Here is a 22,803-nt window from a genome sequence, read left to right on the forward strand (position 1 = left end):
CTGCAAAGAGTTACAAAGGCATCTCATAGAACTGGGTGATTGGGCAATATAAGGACAAACAGAATTCATTGTTGATAAGTGCAAAGTAATGCATATGGAAAAATATAATCCCAACTATGCATACAAAAATGATGGGGTTTAAAATAGCTGTTACCACTCAAGAAAGACATTTTGGGATCATTTTGGAGCGTTCCCTGAAAACATCTATTCAATGTACAGTGACAGTCTAAAAACTAGAAAGCTAACAGAATATTGGGAATCATTAGGAAAGGAATAGCTAAAAAGACAAAATACCATATTGCCTCTACAAAAAGTCACTGAATGCCCACATCTCGAATACTGTATGCAGATCTGGTCACCCCATCTAAAAAAGATGATTGGGGTAAGAAAGAGCTTCCATATGAGGAGGGATTAACAAGACTGAGATATTTCAGTTTGGAAAATAATTGACTACAGGGTGAGGGTATATGTTAGAGGTCTAGAAAATCATTGTATGGAAAAATAGAATAAGGCATGTTATTTATTCCTTCACTAACATAACACAAGAAGCTGACCCAACTAAATGTATAGACAGCAGATTTAAAACAAACAAAATAAATTATCACAATCACAGGAGATAATGGAAAGGCCCAAACCATAAAGGGGTTCCAATAAGAACAAAATAAGTTCAAGGAGAATAGGTCCATCAATGGCTACCAAGCAGAATGGAAAGAGATGGTGTCCCTAGGTTTTGTTTGCCAGAAGCTGGGAATGGGTGACAGGAAATGGATCATGATTGCCATGATTGCTCTCTTTCTCCACCCCTCCCTCCCGCAATCATAGCATGCACAGGTTGGCGCCCTCCCTACAAAAATCTGAAATGGCACCCCTGGGACTGAGGTTCGAGGCCTCAGGCCAAATTAACTCTTCTGGTGTACCAGGGTTAGTGGATGTTGTCCCTCCCCCCGCCCCAAGCTCTGGGATGGGACCAAAAATGAGGGGTTCAGTGTGTGGGACAGAGCTGCCAGCTAGTGGGATAGGGATGGCGATGTAGGATCTGGGCAGGAGGTAGAGTGCAGGAGGGGGGAAGGGTACGAGATCTATGTGGGAGGTAGGGTACAGGAGCAGGCTGGGAGTAAAGTGTCTGGCCAGAGGGAAGGGAACAGGAGGAGGAGGGGGGTAGGGTGTCTGGCCAGGTGGGAGGATGCAAGAGTGGGGTGAGGGTAGATGTCAGGCCAGGGAAGAGGGTGCAGGAATAGGGTAGAGGTAAGGTGTCTGGCCATGGGGGAGGGTGCAGGAGCAGGGTATGGGGTCTTAGTGGAGGAGGTTAGGGTGCAGGGTCTGGACATGAGTGCACTTACTTGCTTTCACACCCCACACTGCATCCAAGCACCGTGTCCCAAGCACAGCCTCCCGCTGTTCCCATTGGCTGGATTCCGGCCAGTGGGAGCAGTGGGAAAAGCCTCCAGGTATCTCTGTGCTGCTGTTCCCCAAGCTGGGAGAGGAGTAGGGGCAGAGGCAGCACATGGAACCACTTCTGGCTCTGCTTCTTTCCTGATTATGCAGAGAGGCTTTCTCCCCCTGGGCCCCAGGAAGCTGGTGCTGGCACATTTATGATCTAGGTGATGGGTTGGTTTGCATCGTCAGCAAGTTTGCAGATAACACTAAGCTAGTGAGGTTCAACAAAGACAGGTGCAGAGTCCTACACTTAGGATGGAAGAATCTCATACACTGCTACAGGCTGGCGACCAACTGGATAGGCAGCAGTTGTGCAGAAAAGGACCTGAGGATTACAGTAGACAAGAAGCAGGATCTGAGCCAACAGCGTGCCCTCGTTGCCAAGAAGTCTAATGGCATATTGGGCTGCATTAGTAGGAGCACTGCCAGCAGATCAAGGAAAGTGATTATTTTAATTTAATTAATTTATTTATTTATGTATTTAAATATTTTTACCTCGCCTCTCTATTTAAAATATTCAAAGTGGCTTACAACATTTTTTAAACACCATACAAATATATATACAAATTTAAAATACGAGATCCCAGAGGGACTAAAACCTGCTAAAAACATATTGAGAAGAGGAACATACACATACAAACTCAAACATTAATAAAAGCAGGAGTAAAAAGGGTGGCTTTAGCCTGATGCCGAAACACTAGTGTTGGCACCATGCAAATGTCCCGAGGAAGAGAATTCCACAGCCTGGGAGCAAAAGCTGAGAAGGCCCTATTCCGCATAGATGTTAACCATATCTCTACAAGTGGGAGAACACGAAGAAGAGCCTCCCCAGCTGACCTCAATCCCTGGGTAGGTTCATATGGGAGAAGACGGTCCTTCAGATAACCCGGACCCAAGCTACTTAGGGCTTTATAAGTCATAACTAAAACCTTAAATTGTGCCTGGAAACATACCGGAAGTAAGTGCGGCTGCCGAAGCACTGGCATAATGTGCTCCGTATAACAAGTATTAGTTAAGACTCAAGTAGCCGCATTCTGGAACAGTTGAAGTTTCCGAAGGCTCTTTAGAGGCAGCCCCACATAAAGTGCATTACAGCAATCCAGTCTGGACATAACAAGAGCATGGATCGCTGTGGCCACGTCATGCTTGTTCAGGAAGGGTCGGAGCTGACGGATCAGATAAAGCTGCCCAAAAGCACTCTTGGCCACCAAAGAAATCTGGTTTTCAAATGTTAAAAGAGGGTCCAGGAGGACTCCCAAGCTATGTACCTGTTCTTTCAGGGGGAGAGTAACCCCATCTAGAACAGGTGCCATGATTATTCCCCTCTATTCAGCACTGGCGAGGCCACATCTGAAATATTGCATCTAGTTTTTGTCTTCCTACTACAGAAAGGATGATGGCAAATTGGAGAGAGTTCAGTGAAGGACAATGGCACTGACTAGGGGGCTAGAGCACATGACGTATGAGAACTGAGGGAACTGAGCTTATTTAGGCTTCAGAAGAAGAGAATGACAGGGTATTTGATAACAGTCTTCAGCTACCTGAAGAGAAGTTCTAAAGGGAATGGAGCCAGGATATTCTCAGTGGTGGTATACAACAGAATGAGAAGCGATGGGCCCAAGTTGCAGTGGAGGAGATCTAGGTTGGATATTAGGTAATACTATTTCAGGAGGAGGGTGGTGAAGTACTGGAATGGGTTGCCTAGAGAGGTGGTGGAATCTCCATCCTTAGAAGTTATCAAGGCCAGGCTGGCCAAAGCTCTGGCTGTAATAATTGAGTTCCCCTTTGAGCATGGAGTTGGGCTAGGTTTCTCAAGCAGTGGTACGAGTACCCTTAGGGCAGTGGTCCCCAACATGGTGCCCGCGGGCGCATTTGTGTGCGCCAGCCAAGTGCTTGGGGCTGGCCTGGGAGTGCCACGGATTGGCCGTCTGCGCTCTTGCCACGCGTTGTATGGGGGGAGCGCCGGCCCCGGGCGCACGGTGCTTGGAGGGGGCGCTGGCCCTGGGCGTGCGGCGCTTGGGGGAGGGAGTACCGGCCCCGGGCGCGCAGCGCTGGGGGAGGAGGGGGGAGTGCCAGCCCCGGGCACGCGGCACTTGGGGGGGAGCGCCGACCCCAGGCACACAGTGCTTGGGGCGAGTCGCCGGCTCTGGTCACGCGGCGCTTGTGGGGGGCGCTGGCCCCAGGCACGCGGTGCTTGGGGGGGAGCACTGGCCATGGGCGTGCAGCTATGGCCGCCCCCGGGCACACAGCTATGGGGGGGCCCCGCCCTCTGGCACCTGGTGGGCGAACAGCCACGCCCCCTGGCGCCTGGCAACCTTAAATGGTTGGGGACCACTGCCTTAGGGGTACTCAAGAGAAGTCTAGAGGGATACGTCAACACAACTGAAAATTGGAGAAAACTGAATTTTTGTTTTAAGTTTTACAGCTCTTTATTATTTTTAGCAAAATACAGGACTATGTAGCACTTTAAAGACTAACAAGATGGTTTATTAGATGATGAGCTTTCTTGGGCCAGACCCACTTCCTCATCATCTAATAAACCATCCCCCCCTTGGAACTTGATGCCAAAAAGTTTGGGAACCGCTGGTTTAGAGACAGGAACTGCCTCATTTTGCACTTTAAAGCAACTATCCAAATGCAAAGTGCCTCAGGATTAAGCCTATTCCTGCCAGGGTTCCCTGTCAACTCTCCCCGGCCGCCTACCCAGCAGAGCGCCCAGAGTTAGGTTTGTGTTTCTTCTGGTGGTGCCTGTTGCAACACAATTTATTCCACACGTAGAAGGGGAAAAAAACTGCAGCAGGACGGAATAGAGGAAACACCGATTCCTGCCGAAAATGATCAGCTGCAACTCCGCTCTCCACCCCATGGCACCGCTGGGCCTGTGCCCCGCAGCTTCCAGCAGGCCCATTCGCGCGTCACCCCTCACGGCACAAGGCCGCGCGCCCCCGGCAGGCAACAGGCCATTCACCCTTTGCCGCCGCGTGAGTGCAGTGCGGCCTTGCAGCCTGGGCGCGCCCCCTAGCGGCTGAGCTCGCAGCGCAGGAGGAAGGTGAGTGACACAGGCGGCTCGCACCATGGTTGGGGACACGAGACGAGGCGGGGGACTGCGCGCGCGCTACCCCAGAAACGGAGCTGCCATGCGCACGGCAACAGAGCTCCCCAGCCGCTCAACGGGACTCTTGCGCATGCGCGCGGTGATTCGCATGAGGCTGGGGGATGGGGCAGATTGAACTCACGACCTGCCGTCGCTGACTGAATCCGGGTCAGAGGGCGGCTCTCAGCTGGGTAGCCCCTGGCTTCCGGTTAGCGCCTGTCGCTGACTGTCCGGGGCCGGCGCGGCGCTGCGTCCACGGGGGGCTGCCGAGGCCCTGGCTCCTCCGCTGCTCCTCTCTGCCCCGGACTGGAGTAAGTGTCCGGGCCAGACTCGGGATCCCCTGCCGGGGTGGCTGGGCCGGTGAGTCGCTGCTCAGGACACAGGGTGGGGGCGAGTGCCCCGCGCTCCACTTCCGTCCCCACTGCTGCTCGGGCAGAGGAAGCGCCCAGGTGGGAATGCTGGGCACTAGGCACTGCAGGGGTGTGGGGGGCTCGGGGGCATGAGCACTGCAGGGGTGTGGGGGGCTCGGGGGCATGAGCACTGCAGGGGTGTGGGGGGCTCGGGGGGCATGAGCACTGCAGGGGTGTGGGGGGCTCGGGGGGCATGAGCACTGCAGGGGTGTGGGGGGCTCGGGGGCATGAGCACTGCAGGGGTGTGGGGGGCTGGGGACATGAGCACTGCAGGGGTGTGGGGGGCTCGGGGGGCATGAGCACTGCAGGGGTGTGGGGGGCTCGGGGGGGGGGGCTGGGGGTGCAGTGCATGGGGGGCATGAGGGGTGTGGGGGGCTCGGGGGACATGAGCACTGCAGGGGTGTGGGGGGCTCGGGGGGCATGAGCACCGCAGGGGTGTGGGGGTGCAGTGATGGGGGTTGCAGGGGTGTGGGGGGTGCTGAGTCCGGGGCTCGGGAACTGGAAGAGTGTGGGGGATGCTGAGTCCGGGGCTTACATGTGTGAGAGATACGGAGCTAGGATATATGGTTTGGGCAAAGATACTGTTCTGTGAGATTCACTCGGGACACTAGAGTATAGCGTACCTAAGGGGTATGTGCAGAGGGGGAGGTTGTGGCATAGTACAGAATTGTGGGCTGGAGGGCACCAGGTGACAGGGCGCTGGAAGGATATGTGTGGTGTGCAGCACTTGGGTCTGGAATCACTAGACTAGGCCACAGCACACATGTTTAGAAGCATGTGGTGTGTGTGTGTGTATTAATGCAGCAGCTTGGCTCAGTCCCAGCTTGTGCCGGGTCCAGGGAGCTACCACCACTGTGATTCTGCAAGAGAATTATTATTCCAGAGTAGCAGCGGGGGTAGCTCCTGGGGCCTATCGCCAGCTGGACTGAGCTGGGCTGCCTGCCGCCAGCTACTAAATGACTTTCCCCACAGAGCCGCAGTGAGAGGTAGCTCCTGGGATCTGGCAGAAACCAGGACTGAGCCATGCTTAGTGCAAAGCCTTAGCAGGGGTAGTAGCTGGACCTAGCACAAGTCTGGACTAAATGCTTGCAGTGCTAACCTTTATCAATTAACAAACTTCACATTTCTTAACATTCCTAGTTGTTGGTGAGCACAGAAACTCAGAGTTGAGTGTGTAATATAAAGAGTCCTTGGGAGGGTGTGTGTATTAAAGGGAACATTGAGAAACAGGGTACTGAAAATGGGGATGTGAGTGCTATACAGAGCATTGAGGATAAGGGTTGTGTGTTGAGTTGGAAACAGAGAGAACATGTGGCTGGGGTATTTTGATTGGTGTACAGAGTAAGAAGGTTAAAATGTGTATATTTATTGGAATTTTTCAGCAGTTACACAGTGCTTAGATGGAGCTGATTTGTAAGTCAGCTCCTGTGAAACCATCTGCCTTCCCTCCCACCGCTGCTGCCTCTGATACAGAGTAGCAATACAGAGCCTGCGTGTAACTGTGAATGTTAACTGTTTATACTATTACGTCCCTAAATATGCATTGTATATTGGGGGAAAGAGTTTTTGACAGAAAAAGGATCCAGAGTATTTATTGGGGTTATATTTACATGCAGCAAAGCTTTAGGTTTTTGGCATGCTGGACATAAACTTTGCAAAATGTTTCCACAATTCTGCAGTGCACTGATGAAACACAAGCACCATTTCCACTAGGGATGTAATAGTGTAGTCGATTAACTGATAAGCAAAAGCTTATAGGATAATGCTATAGACAAGTGTTTCTCAACCTTTTTTTATACAGTACCCCTTAAAAAAATAAGTACCCCCAGTACCTACAGTTTTCAGACACACAATTTTTTTCTACCATTGCAACACATTTGTTTAAACAACTTAATTGTAGGTGGGCCGGCGATGAAATGTTTGGGTGTAAAAAGTACAAAAATAATAAAGACCTGTAAAACTTAAAACAAAATTTCAGTTTTCTCCAAATTTCAATTGTTGACGTACTCCCCAGACTTCTCTTGAGTACCCCTAAGGAACTCGTGCCACGGGTTGAGAAACACTGCTATAGACTACATGCATTTCCCCCTCTCCTCCCTCCCCCCAACCAGTAAATTTTTATGTAGGCTGGCCAGCAGCCCGGCTCAGTTCTGGCTCACACTGGGTCTGGGACCTACCCCCACTGTGGCTCTGCATCTGAAGTACATTAGGAACCAGGCGAGCTGGCAGTCTGGCTCAATTCCGGTTTGCGCCAGGTCTGGGAGCTCAGACCCACCCCATACAAGCAGGGGCTGCTGCCACCCTCAATTGCTCCCTCTTTATCACAAGCAGCGGTCTGCAGGAGGAGCTGGTTTTTAAACTGGCTTCATTGTGCACTAGCTCCCGCCCAGCACCCTGTGCTGCTGCCGGCCTCGGCTATAGAATAGTCAACTAACCAATAAGAATTCATTAGGTTACTCGACTAGTCAGTAAACCAATATTTATCATCACCAGTAGCTGGTGTTCCACACTGAACTCTATACCCAGATTTCCCACCTCAGATTTCTCTGCTTAACCCCCATCACCTTCACCAGACTAACTCCCTCCCGTGCAGAGTCTCATCCCTTTGGCATGCCAAACAAGTTGTGCACATCCAGATTGCTTCCTACCCCCAGAAACCTCTCACCCCAGACTTGGATTCCCCCACACTAAGCCTCTCCACACTTGGATTCTTCTGGGCTGTGCCTATTTGCCCCATAGCTGAATCGGGGACCAGGACTAGGTGCGTATGCAAGACTCTTGCTTGCTATCTTGGTACACCTGGCGTGGAGGAACTTAGTGTTTCTGAGCTGGCCTGACCCTTGTGCTGTGTCAGGATTGGGAGCAGCCTCACCACAAAATCTGTCCCCCAGGAAGGAGGTGTGGGTGACAGGGTGATCTCCCACTTCGATGCAGCCAGTGGACTGGGCTCTCCTGCCATGCTGGAGCCACCACATTTATTTATTGACAAATATAATTTGCAGAATTTTAACTTTTAGCACAATTACCTCAGGGGTACAATATGAACTTTCATCAGTCAAGTTCAGAAGCCTATTCTATCTTAGAGTGATGGCTCATGTCTTGGCTGTGGAAAGACAGCCTTCTGTTATGTCAGTTGCCTGTCTCTTGCACAACTTTCTTTAAATTCTTTAAATTTTTCTGAGTATTGAATGCCCAGTGAGAATTGTCTGATTTTCTTGGATAGTGGGAGAATGCTTTGTGGACAAGCTTGATTTTTCTAGTAGGTTGGGCTGAGCTGTCATTTGCAGGTGTGTCATATACATCTCTCCGTTCCCTTGGACCAGCTGGATCTGGCAGTCTTTTTCATGGTTTCCATGTTGAGGAGTTGGTATCAATTGTAAACTTCTAGCTGTGTAGAATTTCTCTTGATCCACAGCTGTCCCATCCTTGTCTATCTCCAGGTGTATAGAATGCTGCCATGATCTTTTAACTGGTGGTTACAAACTGCCAGGCCTACTCTCCGCCTTCCCCTTTCATTCCTTGGTGACTTCAAGTACTTCAAGTACTGGTAAGGGTACCAGTGGGGCCTTTAGATGTGGTTGGGGTCTGTGCAACTGACATTCTGGACAGTAGGCGCAGTAGTGCTGGACTTCCACTTATACTTTGGCTAGTAAAACCTCCTTCATTATATCTAGGATTTTATCTCCTAACTGTTGCCCAAATAAGTGACTGTGAGAGCTCTAACACTACCCCTGTGTGTTTCTGTGGCACTAAAAGCTGCTCTACTGCCTTCCCTGGTATTTGCACAACTCGATATAACAGGTCATGCTTGATCACATAGCATGGCCCCGGCCTTTGGTTTTCCCCTAAGGACACGCCATTTATTGCCATCATCTCCTCCTCCCTCATGTTTGCATATAGAGGCTCATATTCTTGGCCAAAATGTTCATATGCAGGGCCAGTTTCACTTAATAGTTTCCATTGGTGCTGGAGATCACCTCCAGGTCTTGACTGATCCATTGACTACCAACCATGATAGCCTTCTGATTTACTACCAAAATCATTGTTAGTAGCCTTTTAGCTACCCTCCTTTCCCATCTAGTTTTCTGCGACTTCCTGGCAGTGAAAGTTAATCTGTCCAGGATCTCAGCTGGGGGTAGTCTTCCACATCTAGACCATTCATCTCTGAGCCAAAACGTCCACAGGACTGGCCTCCACATTATAAGTTTGCCTCCACATTATTCTCCTATGCCATTTTTTGCAGGCAATTGCTGTCCCATATGGTCCAGGTCCCATCATGGCAGCAGTTCAGCTCCATAAAGGCCTTCACCTGTTTACCAGTTCCTACAACAGGTCTTGGGCAGCCTGGACCATCAACAGGCAATTGGTCTCTTGTTGCAGCTGCACTGCCTCCTGTTGGCCAGCTGCATGTACACAGCCTCCTGCTGGAGAGCGGTGGCTTGTTTTGCTGTCTTGACTGTATCCTTCAGTGGTTTGGGCTCACCCTTGGGATATAAAAACTGCTGAGAATAGTTGAGTTTCTCTCCCTCTCTCCCTTTGTCAAGCTTACCCTCAGTCTTTGATGCTGGGGGAGAGGCAGTGTCTCCCTGCTCTGCTGGAGCAGAAGCTCACTTCCTCCAATTCTCTGATCTTTCAGCAACCTACCTCCAAACTACACTCCTCTCTCCTTTCTCACTCCACACAGTCTATCTGAAGCAGGCTTTCATTAAGGTTCTTGATAGGGCTTTAATTGACTACAGGTGCTTCATTTAGTGTGTAGTAGTTTTTCCTAGTCTAAAGGGAACTATGCCTTAATTAGCCAAGGGCTTATATAGTAGGGATGCTAACTATCATTTATTTGTGTAAATGTGTAACCACTGGAAATTTTATCAGTTACACATGGAGGGGGGAGGCAGGAGCCAGTGTTTGGGGAACCGGCTTTTAAGCCAATCCCTTGAGCACCGGCTCCTTCCTTCCTCCTGCTGCTGCCGCCTCTGTGGCTGCTGCCTCTAGGGGCAGGCACTTGAAAGCCAGCTCTCAGCATGTGCTGGCTCTGTGGAGCTGCCTGACTACCCCCTCCGTCATTGTCTCCCACAGAGGCAGCAAGGAGGGACAGGTGTGTCCGCGGAGCCAGTATGCCCAGAGAACTGGCTTAAAAGCTGGCTCCCCACGCTGGCCGCAAAAGCGGCCACAGAGAGGGGGATTGGTGAGCGTAGCAAGCAGGGAGTGCAGCCCTCTAATTCATCTTAAACATTATATAGTTTTGTTTATTTTATGGTCAGTTGTACATTCTTGGTTGTATGTACTAACCCAGTATCATTTTGTTTCTTTTGGAGTAGTGTCTCAAAATTTTAACTCCGAATAGACTATTTACATGGAAATCCATTTTCAGCAAGACAATGGAAATGCCTACCTGAAGTTATGTAAAACATTTTTAACAAAAATAGTTTGGAGATGTAACTTGATTTAACACATTCTTTTAAAAAAGAAATTAACTAGCAACTAAAATGATTGTTTTCCACAGCGTCTTCACAGAGGCGATAAAATACCCATAGGCTAAAGCTGTGAAAAGCTAAGGCAATTTTTAGAAATTTGATCCTTTTAGATATTGAGGCAAAATTGTTAAATCTGCAAGAATTGAAAAGAAGTTACGTATTCAGTATTTTGCTAGCTGCCTAATTTGAAGATTTTTTTTTTTTATTATATTGATCTAGGTGGAAGAATACATGTTCACTTTCAGTGAAGAAGAGCATGTTCCCAAATTCCTCCAACTTGGGTCGTCCACCCTTCCTTCCAAAACATCAGCAGCAGACTAATTTTTTCCACGAGCTTCCTCTGACTATACCACCCACTCTTCTCTCTCAGCAGCAAATAGTTGATGCTCGGTTCAACTTTCAGAATGCAGCGTAAGTACAGTAGAATTTCACAGTGGGAAATGATTCCTGAAAGACCTCTACTTTTTTAAAACTGATCTCAGTTGGAGGGAGGAATCAAATTAAAATAATTCTCACTAGGTATGTTAAATATCGAATAATTGAAGAGTCATGTAACCTCATGAATTCTTATTGGTTAGTCAACTATTCTGTAGTCCCCGGGGATGTGGCTGGCAGCCAGTGAGCTCTGGCCTCATTCCCAAGGAGCCCCCTGCCACTCTGCGCTGCTGCCTCTGTATCAGAGGCAGCAGCGCGAGGTGCCAGATGGGAGCTGGTCTGCAAGGAGAGCCAGTTTAAAAACCAGCTTCCTTCGCAGACTGGCTGCCTGTCGCCCTGTGATGCTGCCTCTGATAGAGGCAGCTGTGCAGGGTGGCAACAGTGCCTATCTGGGGGTGGGTCTGAGCTCCCAGACCTGTTGCAAGCCGGAACTGAGCTGAGCTGCTTGCCCACCCGGCTCTTAATACACTTTAAATGCAGAGCTGCAGTGGGGGGTAGGTCCTGGACCCAGCATGAGCTAGGAATGAGTGGGGCTGCTGGCCAACCTGCTAAAAAATTTACTGGCAAGGGGAGGGGAAGGGAAAAGTGTGTAGTCTATAGCATTAATCTATACGCTTTTGCTTATCGGTTAATCAACTACACTATTACATCCCTAATTCTCACAGAGAATTAATGAATGTTGCTGTGAAATCAGGCACAAACTTTATCTTACATTCGTCAGTAGGAAACAGAAATATATGCGTTCCCAACGTTTTGTACTTTTTGGTATATAACATGTTTTCATTTTGTTTCAAAACTGACAAATTTTAACGTGGACTTTTAACTGGTGGCCTATATGTTTCATTACTCTTTAATGGTGGATGGAATACACACCAGTACAATACAGGATGCATCACAGAAGTGGGGGCAAGTAATCCACATTGGGTCTTTGAGGGTCTTAAACTGAGAATATGTGTAGGATAAGAGTGGGGAGTCAGTGGAGGAGATGAGTAAGGGAAAGGAACATTTGGCTGGAGTTAAGTTTGTAAACCATGAGTGTTTTCTTGAGAAAATCATTTTAGCACTGTTACATTGGTTAGTTGGCAAAGTGCCTTTTGTATTTATACTTTGCACAGTGACTACTTCATGTTCTTATTTAAATAAATTTTGTCCTGTGAAAAGTATTCTCCTCCTCCTCCTCCTTTCAAATATAAAGAATAAACATGCTACTTCTAATAAATAGGTTATAGTTCCTGCTGAATTTTTTTTTTGTTCTTGAAAAGTGTAAACCCCCCCACCCCAAATCCTCAGTTATCTGAATAATAATTATGGTCTGCAGTCTTTCTAGAGCTCTCTTGAGTGGGAACCTTTCAACTACTCCAGCTGTTTCAGCACAGCCATTGACGTACGGAAATGGCAGCCCAGTACCTACATCAGCTGCACCCACTTTATTCCGAGGCAGGAAGTAAGTATTTGTTAGTGTGTAATTATTTATGTTTGTAATTCACAAAAAGGGGGCTTTTTGAGGGACTTAATGGTTAGATCAATTTGCAATCTTTATTAAAATGGTCTAGAATCAGGAATATTGAATAACTTATTTCTTATGAAGTAAGTCCAAGTGCATGCATAGTAGCCTTTTTAAGGATTCATATACCTTCTTGTGACATTATTAGCTGTAGTGGAAGAGTGCTTGGCATATATTACTCTTTTATTTTATTTCTTTTTATTTCCTTTTAATTCACTGATGAAACCTCTGCCATCTGACTTGCAATCCAGGGCTCTGATTCTTTATAAACAAATAAATACACGTGTTTTACTTGAAGTAGATCAGTGTCAGTAATTGATAAAAATGATGAGGAAACAGATGAAAGTACAGTAATTTAAGCTTCTTACCAGGGAAGTAAGCGACTAGTCGACTATCTGCTAAGCATAAGCTTATAAGATAGTAAACTAGTCCCTCTACCCGTTGCTTCTTCTGCCCTTGTTTCCTTTATCAGAGGCAGCAGGGGGGTGGAGCGGGAGCCAGCTTAAAAGCCGGTTCCCCTGAGCACTGTCTAGGCAGGAGGCAGCGGGGAAGTGGAAACTGGGTGCAAGCTGGGAATCAGCTGATTCGCGGCTCACACCCTGTCCCAGATGTTGTGCCTCTGCTGCTGGCTCTTAATACATTTAAAAGGCTGGTGTGCAGCGGGAGAGACCTGGCATGAGCCGAAAATCAGCTGTCCTGGCTCATGCGGAGTCCCCTTCCCCCACCCCCACCTCCACCCCCACCTGCTGCAGCTCTGTGTTTTAAATGTATTATTGTAGGCTCTTAATACATTTAAAAGGCTAGTGCACAGCGGGGGGGGGATGAGGACAGGATCTAACCCCACTGCAGCTCCCCCGCTTATCAATTAATTGACTAGTTGATGGAAATTCCATTGGCTAATTGATTAAACTAAATTTAACATCCCTGTTTCTTACAGGTACTGTCATGTTGCCCTCTTCCAGGGAGGGGGAGAAGGAGGTGCTCAGGGCAGGAGGATGGGGGTGTGTGATTTATGGTACCTGTAGGAAATGTAAGTGTGGGGTGGAGTGGGGGGGGGCCTTCAGAGCAAGGAGTGGGGATGTGGGGGGGGGGGTTCAGGAGTCAGGGCAGGAGATTGGGGCTCAGGGCTGGGATGTTGGGGGTAGTGGTGCAGGAATCAGGGTTGCGGGTGAGGAGAGGCTCAGGGCAGAGGGTTGGGCCATGGCAGGTGTGAGGGACTTAGGGCAGTGTGTGGAGTGTATGTAGGAGTGAGTGCAGGGGCGGGGCAAGAAGCAACACAAGCGGAGCACTTTTTTCTTGTTTCCTGAGGGTCAGGAGAAGGGAAAGAAGAGCAGCAGTGTCCCAGTATGCATGGTGCACAGGGAGGGGAGTCTCAAGGCTGGGACAATACCAGATGGGTGACAGTGGGAGTGGGCACCATCTAGCAAGCCCCTTTCACCTGCCTGCTGCTTAGCACGGTAACCTGCAAGAAGTGCTGGGGGAGCCAGGCTGGGAGTATGCCCTGCTTCCTCCTGAGGCTGAGCATCCTTAGCAGAGTATTGCACTGGCTTATTTTCACCTCTGTGAGCAAGTATAAATTCAAGTGGAGTAAAATTGCTTTTTCAATGTACATTATATGGAGATGATAGTGTTTTTGTGACATAGAAAACAGGAAGTTTTCACCTTATTTGCCTCTATATCTGAGAGCATGTTTAAAGTACTGTATTAATCACATTTAGTTTTTATAACTTACATACACCAAAAAATATCCTGTGTGTGACACACACACAAATAAGTACACTTTGTTTTTTGGAATCTTGTAAGCAAGTTGTGGCTATTCTAAAATAAATAACCTTTAAACTTAACTTTGAGTTCCTCTCAGTTGTCCTAGGTTTTTCTGAAATGGAGACTCCCTATGGAAACTGGGTTTTGCTCAGTGTTTTGTCAAGCTGGATTTAGATTGAAATTGAAGACCATGTGCAAAAATAAGGGTGCATAAGGAAAAATAAGCTTATCAAAATCTGTTGCATGTAAAATTGATTATTAAACAAAGGAGGTATTAACTGTAGCTAACAAACTGACAGATTGAAAATTTGCCCAAAGGTATTCAGGTGTTTAAAGATGAAGATAGATACCTTTTGAACATCCCATTGGCACCCTTCTGCATCTGTAGGTGTCTAAATGTCTGGGAACATGTGTCCCCCTGTCCTTTATCTTTTAGAATTTGTATATCATCCTCTCCTACCTGATTTTTTTTTTACTCATTGTTGGAAAAGGAAATCAAGCACTTATTTTTAAATTCTCAATCAGTTTCTCAAATTTCAAATTTAATTTTAAACAAGTTAAAAAGAAAAGTTTGTTCGTGGTGCATTTTTCTAAATCATAAATATACTTTTCTTTTATACTCACATTTTATTTGTATACAAAATTAGAGCATCCTCTTCTATATGGCAACTGTTTGAAAGTGAAATATACTCTGACATCTAATATAGCTTTCACAATGGGAGCTTGAAATGCCAAGACTGATGTAAGACCATAACATCACATCATAAAGTATATTAAGATTTCTAAAACTAATGAGATCATGCTCAGTTATATTAAGTTTGTGTTTGAAACCGAGCTATTAACTTAATGTGGCCACTAATGTGGCTCAAACTACAAATACTTGCTAAATGAATAGTGGTTCTCTTTTGCCCAGATGACACATTTTACTATCTGTACAATCTAAACCTACACAGACAAATTCTACATTTTGAATGGCTATTGTGGTAAGTTTCTCTTTTCTCCACTTCCCACCCTTGATTTTTGTCAAATTAATCACGGGGTATATACATTGGACACAAATTTTCAATGCACAAGTGTTGATGTAATTTACAAATACACTTTCCAGAAGTGAGTATTTCAGAAAAAAAGTACAGGTTACTTTTTACAAAAATAGTGTGAGCAGTCTTCAGCTTGGTTATTTCTATTTTTACGTAACTGAAATCACCATTTATTTTTGACTACGATATTTACTCTTATATAATGTAAATTGTGTGTCGCACTTCAGAAGTGACAACATTTCAGCAGTTATCCCTTATGTTCTTCATTCAATTTGTTAGTATTTGGGAAGGGCAGGCCTCTTTTAAACAAACAAACCTTGGTTTTGCTGAAATATTCACTGTAAATAACTGTTAGTATTTGAGCCTAAAGTACTTTAAGTAATTGGATGTTTGTACATGTTAAAATTAGAAACTGGAGGGGACACTGTCATTTGTTTTTTTGCAGGAGGCTAAGTGAACAAAATGTTCCTTACGATGTCAAACGTCAGCGGTTTCATTCACCTCATTGTGAGTCAACTGTAGTTAACCAAACAGTGCCTTTACCAGAAGAACGCAGATACTCATTCCCAGGATCAATTCCTTCACCTCTGTTTCATGCACATTACATACCAGATTTGAGTGGATGTGTTCCACCTTTGCGAGATGCTCCATTTCCAGACCCTATAGAAACCACGCTTCCTGTGGCCAAAGATAAGGTAACACAGACACATGTCTGAGTTTTATTATCTTGTGAGATGTTCAGTTTGTATCACTTATGTGGAAAAAAGTATAATGAAAACATTTATTGCTAGTAGGTTTTCTTAAGTATTAAAGATAAGACACCCCTTTGTTTTAAAATGGCTGATCTATTAAATTTGAGTGAGCTAGTTATATTACTACTGTTTGTCACTTGCATGATGCCTTTATAGTGCATTTAAAAAACACTAATTTAGTCTGTTCTCCAGCTGGCAGGGAGACTCTTGTCACCCAATATGCTGGGAAACATTTTCTTGGGGTTCTATGGCAGCATCTGTTGCTGGGTTTAGCATACATACCTGCTGGTATGTTTTTGCAAGAGACAGAAAATGTTTCTAGCTCATTGCTAACTCCCTGTTTTATCTACACATATGGATGTCATGAAATCTGCATAATTGGGTCAGGCAAAGTATAAATTGAAGGAGTGCTTAATTTGTTGCATCACATCTGAAACAGCAAAGAGAGGACTAATAAGCAAATGGTATTTTTTTAATGGAAAGGTCTTAGTCCATTATGTAACAAATAACAAAGTTTCATGTTAGAACCTTCATTTTCAATAAGGTCAAGAATGCATTGATAGATCTTGTTATACTATTGTGAAAGTATTTACCTTAAGAAAACTATGATTATAATGCATAGCTATTTGTTAGATCAAGAGAAACTAATGGCATGTTTTCAAATAAAGCCAGAGTTTTTCTGCCAGATAACAAGGGTCTTGATTTTCCTTTAATGCAAACTGCCTTCAAAGCAGTTTTTAAAAATATTTTCCCCCTGATAATAGTAAACAGAAATTTTCAAGTCTTGAGTCTCTAGAATATATTTGTAGCCTTTAGGGCTACTATTTGTTGGGAGGGTTTCAGATCTTGTCTGACTGAAGATGAAATTGTCTTGCTGTGGCTAGACAGTCTCTCTTCCCATATTGGCTAAATCAGTCCTGTATAAGTGACTGAGGTGAATTTGAACTGGACAAGGCTCTAACAGCGATTGACTTTGGAAGCTAATAGACATATATATTATATTTTATTGCATTTTCATTGTGATCTATTCTGTCTTTCATATAACTGTTTTTTACAGGAAAGAATGACTTATCACCCGTTTCTAAAAGTTTTTTTGGGGTGGGTGGTGTTAAAGTTAAGTCAACAGGTACTGGAGTTGTTTCAAGCATGTCAGCAACAAACCTGCGACTTGAACAGAAAAGAGCTCTGCCGAACAGAACTCCAAAAGGAAATTCAGCGAATTTTTCCACGTATGTTATTTTGGGCTTTTAGTACATATTTGAATATTCAAATTTCAATTACATGATTTTGTTGGCAATAAGAAAAATCCTCAAGCTTTGTTCAATGGTTCTGTTGCTACAGAGAGCAGACTCTTCTTGGTTGGATCTTCACTGAATGGATTTGGTACTCGTAGCAGTGATGGTGACTTGTGCCTGGTGGTTAAAGAGGAGCCGGTAAGTTACTTTAAAAACATGTTAAAATGGGAAGACTGTTCACACAATGAACTCTGTAGTAAAGCACATTGTCCCTTTTAAGGTATTATCTTGAAAATGTGGTTTTTGTTTAGTGGATTAAGTCTATTTTTGAATCCATGCGTGTAAGAAATTGATAGGGTTGTTGCACAAAATTATATTAAGATTTGTAAAGTAATTATTATCTTAATTTTACAAATAGTCAAAACTGAAGCACAGAGGGATGGTGACACAGCTGGCATATAACCCAAGTATCCTGTTTCCTAGTTCTGTGCTCTTCCTCTTTTATTTTAAAGGCACAAGACTGATTGTTCTAATAAGGGAGCATTTTTTCTAGGTTTCCACAGTAAGGCAGAAATAGCCAATATTGCTGTATATTCCATATCTTTAGATTTTTCAATAAGTGAATAACTTAAACGGGAAAAAAGTTCTCAAAGATGGAAATAACTTTAAGTATAGGTTACATATAGCAGTGACTCACCTATTTACATGATTATTAAAAAGCAAAGACAAACTTTCTGGTGATACAAAATCTTAGTGAGAAAAAACATAGAATATGAACTTTTGAAAAAGTTACCGCAGTAAGAAACCTTATGCAATATATCAATAAAATGTACTTGACTCTATATAGTGAGAGGAACCTAAATATGGGGAACTGTTTAAGTTCAGATAAAAGAAATAGTAAAACTAAGACTTAAGTAGAGTATTCTGGAGTTTTGTTATAAGTAACACCAATAAAGTGAAAGGAGATTCGCATCTATTTCTTCACATTAGGGATGTAAGCGACTAGTTGACTACTCCCTTGACTAGTCGCTTCCCCCCTCAGCTGCCTTTATCAGAGGCAGAAAGGGCGGGAGAGGAGGAGTCGGTGCTGGCAGGAGCTGGCTTAAAAGCCAGTTTCTCCCAGAATCATCTCTGTGGGGGGCAGACGGGTTGCAGGGACTGGGCGCAAGCTGGGAATCAGTTGATTCCTGGCTCGTGCCCAGTCCCAGATGTTACGCCTCTGCTTTCTAAATGTATTAAGAGTCTCCCAGCTCTTAATACATTTAAAAATCAGAAGCATGGCAGCGGGGACTGACTCCCGGTTCGTGGGGGGGCTGAGTTCCCGCTGCTGTGCTCCAGCCTTTTTACATTTAAGACTGGTGTGCAGCTGGGGGGGGGCGGGACACAGTGCGAGCTGGGAATCAGCTGGCCTGGCTCGCACTGGGTCCCACTCCCCTGCAGCCCTTCAGCCTTTTTAATCTATTAAGAGTCTGCTGGCTCAGAATACATTTTAAAGGCAGAACTGTAGCCGGGTTAGCTTGCAGGGCTGGAAGCGAACACCACTGAAGCTCCTCCACTTATTGACTAGTCAATTAGTTGATTAAACTAAATGTAACATCCTTACGTCAGACATGGGTTATCTTCCTATCATAGTTGTTTTCTAGTGTAACTATGATGCACAAGTAAAACTGAATGAAATATTTAAGCTGATGCTAAAAAAAATAGTTTGATAAACTTCCTGAATGCTATTAAGTTTTTACATGCTTATCTCCTAAAATGACAGATTTTCCACATTAAACTTTAAATGTTATACAAGAGTAGGAAAAGAGAAAGGGTCATGTGTTTATGTTCTGTCTCTTACATTTCGCATTTCAGGTAAATCAGAAGACTGAAGCAAGACATATACTCAGCTTAGTCCAAAAACTCTTCTGTACTAAACTTTGTAAGTCCCAGTCAACTGGTAAGAGTGCTTTGTAATTCTGGAGGCAAACTGGCTATTTCATTAAAGCTACCTTTATATGTGTATGTTGTCTAGATTCTAATCAAATGGGATACAATACAACATACAAGATCTTATCTGAAAGGCAACTGGTATAGTAGTTGGAAAGGCCTTGCAAATTCTAAAATCAGGTGAACATGACTTTTTAAATTTCACTGACGAGATAATTTTTAATAAATTAATATTACCTTATAGCGCCTGTAACCCATACTGTACGTCATTACGTTAGTTGAGAACATGATTGCAAATATGATGAGAAACTGCTTAATCTATATTTGCTACCTTGAGAGAGACAGACAAAATAAAACTATAGTGAGGAGTAAGTTAATTTAAGGTGTTCTTAAAGGTAGGAATATTATTAATTTTGGTTATGTCTAAACTATATTCCTCTTCCGAAAGAAGAATGTAAATAAGGCTGATCAAAAATTCAAATGAAGTGCGGATTTACAAATCTCGCTTCATTTGCATAATAGCGTATGAGTGCTTTTTCAAAAAAGAAGCCTCAGTCTAGACGGGGTTCTCTCGAGAAAAAAACCTTTTTTCGAAAGAACCAATACTCCTGGAAAACATGAGGAGTATGGGTTCTTTCGAAAAAGGGTTTTTTTTTTCGAGAGAAACCCATCTAGACTGAGGTTTCTTTTTTGAAAACGCGCTCACATGCGATTATGCAAATGAAGCAAAAGATTTGTAAATCTGTGCTTCATTTGAATTTTTGATTAGCCTCATTTACATTCCTCTTTCGGAAGAGGAGTGTAGTTTAGACATAGCCTTCGTTCTTATCTTTATTTTCCCCATACTTTCTATTTAGGGCTTAATTTATAGCAGTAAAAAAGGAAAATAAAAAATGTTTGATATGGAAAGCATGCATAGTCCAAACTTGTCCAAAATTTTGCTAACATAGTGAAGGCTATAAAAAGTTCTGTTGACCATTATGCTGAACCATAAACTAAGCTCCTTTGGACTCAGCTTTTTATCTCGATAACTCCTGAGTGAGAGAGGCCTCTGGGAAGAGGCTCCTGGCTCCTGGAAAGCAAAATGCTGGTGTGGTCCATTTCTCCCCTCCCACCTTAGATGGAAAGAGTTGTCCCAATTACAAAAATAACAATAACTTGTTTTCTGTGTTGATGGGATGCTCAGAAACATTTCTGAGAAGAGTCAATTAACCAAATTAACAGTTTCTGCAGGGATTTTTACATACATGTGTATGTGTAATGAAGATGCAATTTTTGGGTACAGACAAAAATCCATGTATTAATCTAACAAAATGTTGAATTAAAATCTCAATGAAAAATTACACAGCCTGGTTACATGTCATGTCCACAACTCAGTGTTAATCTGTTCTGCTTATGTTAGCAGGCCATGGGGCCTTGTTTCCAAGTTTTAAATCTGGTTTTGTACTTCTTAAACAGTAACAATTATATAAGGGATTTTATTGAGTCAGTGGTCACTTTAATGTGAACAAGGACTATTCAATGTAGCATTTGAAATCGGTCTCTTCAGGATTAATCTAGTTGTATCTCATGTCCCATTGAAAAGCCTTACTCCATTGTTTTTTCTCAGAAATGAAATTAACTTCAATTTTTTCTTACCACCTAGATTATATTTTAGCTAGTTGTTTTTGTAGATTCATTACAAAAGTTCATTTAAATCACTTTAGCCAGATTCCGTAGTCGGCTCCTATTTATTAAATGTGATCAACTTGACTACCACTTTAGGATCCAGTTTTCATAAGGTCAGCATCTTGCCTTTTTGCATGAAACTTCACTGCATATATTTTTCCTCCCTTTCAGCAAGCTACATTGAGAGGCCTCAGCTGATTCGAGCAAAAGTGCCAATAGTGAAGTTCAGGGATAAAGTCAGGCAAGTACCTTTAATAAACATCCGTTCTTATTCCTGATACAGTAAAGTTCTTAAACATGTACTTTTGAACTTTGGTAAACCCATCAAAATCATGATTCTTATTTGTGATGTGTACTGTAGTCAGATCAGAGATCTTGTCAGCTAGCACAAGATCCTTTCTGGTTTTAGGCAATTGTTGCAACTGAAGAGTTGTTAATTTTTTATGATGAGAATAAATAGCAGCACCATGTCGTATATTATGTGCACAGTGTTTTGTTTCTTAAGGCCTTTGTTAATAGTAGACCTTGGTGAGAGCCCTTTTTCATCCCGCAAAAAAAAAATTGAGATTTTGAAAAATGTCCTGTTGCACAATAAGGCACATCAGAGGCCTTTTGAAATCTTGAGTGAAAAATCAATGACTGCTCCAACTCCAGAATAACTAGTATTCCTGTGATTAGGGGCATGCATAGGAAGTGGATATTCAGGTTCAAGTCCTTACTCTGAATCAGGAACTTGAACTGGGGTCTCTCGCATTCCAGGTGAATGTCCTAATTACTCAGAGAAGCAAATGCTATCTCTGATCTGTTCCATTTGGTATAAATAAGTAAATACTCAACAGATCAAACAAAGTGAGTCATCCTCTACAAAGTAATATGTAGTGTGGGGTCTAGAACATTCTCTTGGAATGTAGAGGAGCCCATGTTTAAGCCCATGCTCAAAATCAGGCAGAGCAGTAATCTGAGCCCATACATTAAACTTCCCAGATGAGGGCCCTAATCACTGCACTATTCTGAGGCGTGTGTGTGTGTGTGTGTGGGTGCGTGATTTCTAGTGTTGACCTGAGGCATCTTTCCCACCAAAAGTATAGGTGAAACTGGTGCAGTCCTGCAAAAATTGGCTTTTTTAACAAAAGAAATTACATCTTAGGAAAAAATTCCTGAACAGTTCTAGTTAATACAGTAGACTTCCGATAATCCAGCATCTTTGGGACGTAGGTGGTGCTGGATTATCGGATATGCTGGAGTATCGGGAGGTACTCTGGTGGGGGGCTGGGATGAGTCTGCCGGGACCCGCACTGCGTCCGGGGGGTGGGCAGGGAACGGCGCGGCAAGGGGTGAACCCTCCGCCGTTTTGTAGGAAGGCGGGGGAAGCCCCGCACCACCGCTGAGAGTTTCTGGGAGGGGAGCGGGCTCCTCACCCCCCCAGACTGCAGTAGTTATCGCCAAGCAGGGGGGTGAGGGGCAGCACTGCTGGACCAACCCGGCAGCGCTTCAGCTGCTCTGCTCCGCTGCTTCCCCAAGTCTGCTGTTCGTCAGTTTCAGCAGCGGCAGCTGCGGACATGGGGAAGCGGCAGAGTAGAGCAGCTGGGGCGCTGCCAGGTTGGTCCCACAGCACTGCCCCTCACCTCCCTGCTCGGCGATAACTACTGCAGTCTGGGGGGGGTGAGGAGCCCGCTCCCCTCCCGGAAACTCTCGGCGGCAGCGCGGGGCTTCCCCCACCTTCCTACAAAACAGTGGAGGGTTCACCCCTCGCCGCGCCGTTCCCCGCCCACTCCCCATCCCCTTCGCCAGATGCAGTGCAGGTCGTGGCAGACCCATCACGGGTATAATCCCCTTCCCCTCTTCTCCCCTTCCCTTTTCCAGCCGCGAGCACCTATGGGGCTCCCAGCAGCTCCAATTGTACAGCTGGCCTGAGCACTTCCGGGTTCCAGTTGGTGCTGGACTATCGGGAGTGCCGGACCACTGGATGCCAGACAATTGGAGTTTTACTGTAGTTTCTTTTTCACCAAATAAAATTCAAAGGAGAAAAATTCAAGATGTTTTCACAGAAAACAAATTCTATTT

General features: G+C 44.9%; 1 protein-coding gene across 10 annotated transcripts in view; it reads left to right on the top strand.

Moving 5' to 3' along the window:
• The first annotated feature begins 4,349 nt into the window (after positions 1 to 4,349).
• The window catches only part of TENT2 (terminal nucleotidyltransferase 2), an 81,064-nt gene continuing 62,610 nt past the window's right edge, over positions 4,350 to 22,803 (top strand). The window contains exons 1-8 of one of the 10 annotated variants that reach the window (XM_075932335.2): positions 4,350 to 4,486; positions 10,635 to 10,826; positions 12,169 to 12,294; positions 15,601 to 15,850; positions 17,022 to 17,136; positions 17,249 to 17,340; positions 18,997 to 19,081; positions 20,911 to 20,980. In XM_075932335.2, the coding sequence (XP_075788450.1) occupies positions 10,672 to 10,826; positions 12,169 to 12,294; positions 15,601 to 15,850; positions 17,022 to 17,136; positions 17,249 to 17,340; positions 18,997 to 19,081; positions 20,911 to 20,980 (893 nt within the window). In that variant the 5' untranslated portion in view covers positions 4,350 to 4,486; positions 10,635 to 10,671. Of the gene's footprint in view, positions 4,487 to 4,658; positions 4,981 to 10,634; positions 10,827 to 12,168; positions 12,295 to 15,031; positions 15,102 to 15,600; positions 15,851 to 17,021; positions 17,137 to 17,248; positions 17,341 to 18,996; positions 19,082 to 20,910; positions 20,981 to 22,803 lie in introns of those variants that run through there. The other 9 variants (XM_089779368.1, XR_012904874.2, XM_075932334.2 and 6 more) reach the window with 9 other exon arrangements.

The sequence above is a fragment of the Pelodiscus sinensis genome, chromosome 6 (assembly GCF_052426305.1).
Source record: "Pelodiscus sinensis isolate ZL-2025 chromosome 6, ASM5242630v1, whole genome shotgun sequence".
Taxonomy (NCBI): Eukaryota; Metazoa; Chordata; order Testudines; family Trionychidae; genus Pelodiscus; species Pelodiscus sinensis.